The sequence below is a fragment of the Calidris pugnax genome, unplaced genomic scaffold (assembly GCF_001431845.1).
Source record: "Calidris pugnax isolate Ruff unplaced genomic scaffold, ASM143184v1 scaffold81, whole genome shotgun sequence".
In the NCBI taxonomy this organism is placed as follows: domain Eukaryota; kingdom Metazoa; phylum Chordata; class Aves; order Charadriiformes; family Scolopacidae; genus Calidris; species Calidris pugnax.
The window spans coordinates 6,250,810-6,257,297 of NW_015090880.1; the positions used below are offsets into that span (position 1 = coordinate 6,250,810).

Genomic DNA, 6,488 nt, shown 5'->3' on the forward strand with positions numbered 1-6,488 from the left:
TTCGAGATGTCCTTGAAGTCGGGCCGGGCGAAACGATCCGAACCGGGGAAAAAATCGTCCCAGGCCCGCAGCGGCGCCACCTGCACCTCCATGGCTGCCGCCACCCCCGCCCCGCCGCCGCGCAGGCCTAAGAGCGACGCGGCACCGCCCCGGGGCGGCTCCCGGCCGGCGGGGACGGCACCGACACCGCACGGCCCTGCTGCCGCCGCCGCCACACGGTCACCGCCACCCGCTTGCGTCCCACCGCCCTGCCCCTCACACGCCCGGGGAAGGCAGCGGGGCAGGAGTGTAGGCGCGGCTAGCGGCCGCTGTGGGATTGTTTCCCCAGTGAAAAATGATGTTTATTGGCAGCCCCGAGGAGAAGGACTTGGGGGTGTTGGTGGATGAGAAGCTCAACGTGAGCCGGCGGTGCGCGCTGGCAGCCCAGAAAGCCAACCCCATCCTGGGGTGCATCAAGAGAAGCGTGAGCAATAGGTCATGGGAGATGATTCTGCCCCTCTGCTCTGGTGAGGAGCACTGTGTCCAGCTCTGGAGTCCTCAGCACAGGAGGACAGTTGGAACAGGTCCATCGGAGGGCCACGAAGATGATCAGAGGGATGGAGTTCAAAAGATCCCACTTTCCTGAGGAAAGTTATTTGAATTACATGTTTTCTGAAGTGGGCTGCATTTCAACGCGTACAGTGAACATAAGCATCAAATGAAGTCATTCAGAGCCACAGGAAAACAGATGGGGAAAGCAGTTGCTGCTAAAAACTGGTATTCGAGTTATCAGCCACATGTCCAGAGACTTCAATACCGTTGCTTATAGTACTGGATAGGGTGTCATATGCCAAGCTCCCCTTTGCTGCTGGACTTGCCCACAGCGTAATTCACAGCGTTACCTAAGATTCTCCTAGAAATTTGTACACAGAAACAACTTCTCCAAGCAGTGGCACTTTTTGGGGAAGGCAGAACTCCATTATCCAGTTTTGCTCAGATCTGTTGGCACGTTGCTCTCTATAACACAATAGCTGACGACTAAAAAGGAAAAAACACGGCCATGTTATTTTAGAACATCAGTGCCTGGGGAAAAGAAAGCTGTATAACAGCCCTAGAAGTCACTTCATAGTTGAACAACCAACACTGATATTAGCCTTATTTATACAGAGATCAGAACACAATATGCCAAATTCAGGCTCAGGCAAGAAGGCCAAAAGTCTTTCAAAGCTGCAGAGACAAGGTAGGTGACCAGCCATTAAGTACGTTACAAGATACTTTCTAAATATAATTCCCTTTAGTAGGGATTTACGAGACCTCTCAAATACCTAAAAATGTAATGCATGGAACTATTAGCATGGCAATGGTGTGGTAACTTGAGGTTACACTGCTCAGATGACTTAGGGGAAGAAAAACTTTTTTAAGGTTTGGAAAAGAAACCACTAACTTTCACAGCCTTGAAAGGAATCAGTGCGGCAGGACTGAATAGCATCTGTGGGTGCTACCAGCCCAGAGCACCCTAGCTGGGTGATCTTCTGCACTGCTCTCTGTGGTGGGCAGGGTACAACCCTGGTCGGATGCTGTCACCTCCAGTGCAGCTGGGACAAACTGGCAAGGAAGAGCTGTCACCTAGACTCAGTTCCAGCAGTGCTGCATGGCAACTTGCAATTGCACTCCTGCTGCCCTTCAGCGACCAGGTTGCCTTCAGCATCCGTTTCAATACAAAGAGATGGGGAAAAATAAATAAAGTAAAAGAAACATCCTGCTTGGCTGCAGGGACAAAGGCATTGACCTGTGCCAAGTAGTGCTGTGGAACACTTTGCATTTGTGGAAATGGTATCAGAAGACAGCAGAAATGCAGTAGCTGGGGGTGCAGTTGTGTGGGAAGAAGTACTGGTAGCTAAGCAGCTACTTCTGGCCAGCAAGAAAAGATTAAGATGAGAGAATTTTTGGTGGTTTTTTTTTTTTTCTTCTTCTGGATTCTTATTTCTAGACTCTGTCCTACATGCATCACAAGACAGGTTAGATTTCCCATATAGCTGTAGGAAAGGCCAAAGAGCTCTGCTTTCAGTGACTGACATCACCTGTTGACAGGTTATTTTGTATCTGCACACTTGTACACAGACTTACGGCAGGAGAGGTGAGCACTTCTTGAAGAATATATAGCTATAGCATAGGGAGAAAAGAGGTAGGTAAGATGTATCCTTTATGCAAGGCAAGAAGCCTCCAGCAGCATGAGCTCAGAAATAGTACAGGCCACATAAAAAGCAAAAGCAGCAAGCTCCATCCTTAAATCATCCCAATTTTAGATGACTGTCTCAGGGTGATTATTCAGCAGTTGCTGTCACATCTGTTTCTTTTGCATGTGACCAGGCCAGTCTGAACAAAGGCACTGAGACAGTCATGGAAAACAACATCTTTTTACTTAGAGCAGCTCAGTTAGGCCATTACATCAAGTAAGCAGGAAAATTCCCTTTTAGAAGACCTTTTGGTCCACCATGTTCCAAGTGGTGAGCAGGTGAGAGCACTTAAATGTGTCCTTCCTCCTTTGTATGAACTCAAACAATATTAAAGATAAAGTTCTGGTTCCTCTTTCTACTTATTGCTTCAGTGAGGTTATATAGCTGTAACTAAGGATAGCACATAAAACTACGTATGGTATGTTGTCCCAGGTGGTAACTCAGCATCCACAGATTCAGCAATGCTTCTTTACTTACTGTCACTCACACTGCTTTAAGAGCAGGAGACAGACTGCTTTCTGCAGGATTGCCAAACTGTTATGAAGTTAAGTACTAATATTATTACGCATCATATGTTTAGAGCAATGTGTGTTGTTCACTCAATCTTTCATTAAGCCTTAGAGAAACTAGGCATTTGGCTGCTCTGGAGTCTCGTTTTGGCAAGGGAATCACTAGAAGGACATCAGCTAAGGTAGTGGTCTGGGGATGAAAAGAAAAAGAAGAAAAAAGGTACACATTCATTGTTTGCTAAGGGTAGTGCACATGGACAACAGATGTTTTAGGGAAGAAGTGGCTACGGAAAGAGACATCAAACCTCAGGCTGCAGGGAAGAGATTATGCCAGAAAAGAATGAAGGCTCTCTTAGATACAGCACTCTGAAATATAGTGCACCTTTTAATACTGTCAGATTTAGAAACTAATTTTTACCAAGTACATGGCAACAAAAGCCTAGAAGAAATTACATCAATTTAAGTAGTTAAGTTTGAACCGCAACACAGAGAAGCCTTGTTGGAGTAGGTGAAAGCACAGACGAATTCCACTTATTAACCAGACTGATTGTTTGAGGGAGAATTGCAGGCTGTTGTGGGAGGCACTAATTTTAATAAATATCTGTATAGCACTCACAATGACAGAGCCCTGGCTCAGGGTAAGAATGGGCAGTCCAGTTCCTAAACAACTGGGAGAAAGGGCACAATTTGATTTAGTAAAGAACTTGGTTTTTATCAGCAGTCTATTGCAACAGAGTTGTAGGAAAAAAAACCACCACCAGTACTTGTCCAGATTAATTCTTAAATGAATTTGCAGGGCGGGGAGGGTAGAAGAGACAAGGCTGCTACCACCAGCCTGTATTAGTAAAGTGGGACTAATTCAGTAGTTTTAGTTTCTTGTTCACCAATTTATTATTTTCCACCTAGTCCTGCAGGCTGGAAGTAAACATGTAACAGCAGCCATCAGAGGAAACAAATGGAGGGCGAAAGACGGGGAAATGATGCAGTAGAGACCATTACAATTCCACTACGCTGACAGAAAGGCTATTCCATACCTTGCAGGGAGAGGGCAAAGCACTGGAGAGGTCAACTTTGTTGTATGAAAGGCAGTAAACTGAAGCTGTGGCAATAAGCACTGTGCTTCCAGTATTGAGAAAGCTCTAGGCTACAGTTTCCATGTCAGCCCAGCACCACCACAGCTACCAAGTACTACAATAGCTGAAAATACCTCCTCTGCTTTACAAGTCCGTCTATATAATTAGATGGTTTAAGAACAGGTAGAGCTGGTCGTAGGCTAAGTTTAGTTTTGATCACAGAAAGCCCACTGCATTCATTAGCAGTTTCAATAACCTTGCCCCTAGGCCTGCATACAGCCCTGGAGTTCCTAAAAAGCTATGATTCATCATTTATCGCTCAGGGATTCCTGCCCATTACAGAATGAAGTGCAAGACAACAACTTAGTCATCAATTTAAATTTATCAGGAGAACTTTCTTTACCCAAAGCCACACTCTGGCCCAGCAAAAAATGTTTTTAATAAAATAAATTGATAGTTTTCCTCTATTGAAGTGTTATCAGATCAGATTCATCAGCTACCAAAGGCTTTAAGACACACAAAAAAACCTGAAAAACATTCAAGACCAAAATCCTACTCTAGGTGTGCCTCATCCATAAGTTTTCAATTCAGAGGCTTACCATTCAATACAAACATATTAGAATTGCAGTTCTGATATTAATCTATCTCCTGGGGCTCTCTTCCTCCTCCACCTGCTCCCCCTGCAAAATAGTGGGAAATAATTGGGAGATATATCACCCCTGATTTGAAGGGGAGAGATCAGAGTTCAAAAGCAGGAAGGAATTTAGGAGTAGACTGAGTAAAAGTTCCTGCCATCCCAGTTTTCCAACAAGAGGTATCAAAACTGTTTATTTTTCTTTTTTTCCTTCTTGGGAAAGAGAACAGCTGTCCTGCTTTCCAGGGCCACTGTATCACCCTGCTAAACAAGGGTAGATGAACACAGAAGTTCAGATCAAGGTGTTCTAAGACAGCAAGACCACGGAAGTCTCATTTTACCAGTCTAGTAATGTATTGAGCTGACTTCAACATGTCTCCACCAAAATTAAGAAGAAAGCCTATGCCACTATGCCAAATGTTTAACCATCATACGCATCAAGAAGAAAAAGTAGGGTCCTCAGCCCCTTGCCTTCACAAACCACAGCCAAAACTCTCTGCAATCCAGAAAATCTTCATCAACTTTGATGCTGGGTCAACAGCTTCAGAAGCCCTAAGAAGATGCAGACTGCTTAACAAAAAAATAAATAAATATGGATTTAGGGGTAGAATTTTAAGCCTCTGCAACATACAAGACAGATACACTTCAGCAAAACCACTCTGGCCTAGTGGCTGGGCAAATCTCCAATTTAAGCATTTGCGCATTGTTTGTTGTGAAGAGTGGAGTATTCCAGTTTCCATATTAAAAGCTTAATCATCAGCCTCTGCTGCACATCTTAAGAGCTTTCTGACCAAAGACCCTAGAGCAATACTTAAAGAAGAGTCACACAGGCTTTGACTCAAAAGGTTATTGAGTATATGAGAGTCTATGGTATATGAGTATAAGGTTATTTCCCAATTCTCTTCTGGAAAGGTGGACCTGACAGAACATTGTAACAGCAGATGGTCCTGCCTCAAAGGTCCCAATCCTGCCCACCAAAATGAAATTAATGGGTATCTTATTGATTTTATACTAAAGGTTTTTCAGTATGAGCTAGCTCAGAAATAAGAAAGGCTTGCAGAGAGCAGATTACTATTTTTTTTTTTATTCAAAGTGAAGCTTATCTGAGCTTGAGCAGTCACACTGGACAGATTTAGTGATGCGCAGGATGCAGCTCCGTTTTTCAGAGCTGGGTGACATCCAGCACACAAACCCATCGCTGCTTTCTGCGGTCACAGGGTGCCCCGTCACACGCTGGGTGCCTGGAGCCAATCCCTTGGGCAAAAACCCGTGGACAAGGCAAAAAGAGGGAGTCAGATCTGTTAGACCCCCATCAATAAATAAATAAATCCTAAACCCTGCTAACAGCCCCCCCCCCCCGCCCCCCCCAACAAGGGAGGCTGTAACGAGGCCTTCATTTTTCAAGTGACAGCAGGCAAATCAGAGATTTAAGGAAAAGCAGAGGAAGGGAAAAGCAGCTTCCCGGTCCCTGCACCCCCAGCATCCCTCCCTCCCACCCGCCAGCGCCGCGCCCGGGGCCGGGCCGGACCGGACCCGACCCTTTTCCGTGTCACCCGGCCGAGACGCACCGCTGCCCACCAGGGAACGGGGCCACCCAGCCACCCCACCGGGACAGGGGGACACCCATCCACCCCCCAGGCCGGCCACCCCACCGGGGACACCGGTCCCGCCCGGCGGGGGTGAGGGCCGCACACTGACCCCACAATGGAGACGACGGCGGCGGCCACCATCAGGTAGTTGGTCTGGTAGTAGAGCAGGTTGCTGACCACCCGGTTGTTCCATTTCGAGATGTCCTTGAAGTCGGGCCGGGCGAAACGATCCGAACCGGGGAAAAAATCGTCCCAGGCCCGCAGCGGCGCCACCTGCACCTCCATGGCTGCCGCCACCCCCGCCCCGCCGCCGCGCAGGCCTAAGAGCGACGCGGCACCGCCCCGGGGCGGCTCCCGGCCGGCGGGGACGGCACCGACACCGCACGGCCCTGCTGCCGCCGCCGCCACACGGTCACCGCCACCCGCTTGCGTCCCACCGCCCTGCCCCTCACACGCCCGGGGAAGGC

The 6,488-nt window shown here is 47.5% G+C and overlaps 1 protein-coding gene across 1 annotated transcript in view; it reads right to left on the reverse strand.

Annotated features, from left to right (window-relative positions):
- Window positions 1–6,385, reverse strand: part of ARL6IP5 (ADP ribosylation factor like GTPase 6 interacting protein 5) — a 14,127-nt gene extending 7,742 nt beyond the window's left edge. Inside the window, exon 1 of the mRNA XM_014946810.1 lies at window positions 6,131–6,385. Coding sequence (XP_014802296.1) covers window positions 6,131–6,306 — 176 coding nt within the window. The 5' untranslated portion in view covers window positions 6,307–6,385. The remainder of the gene's footprint in view (window positions 1–6,130) is intronic.
- Window positions 6,386–6,488: the final 103 nt, after the last annotated feature.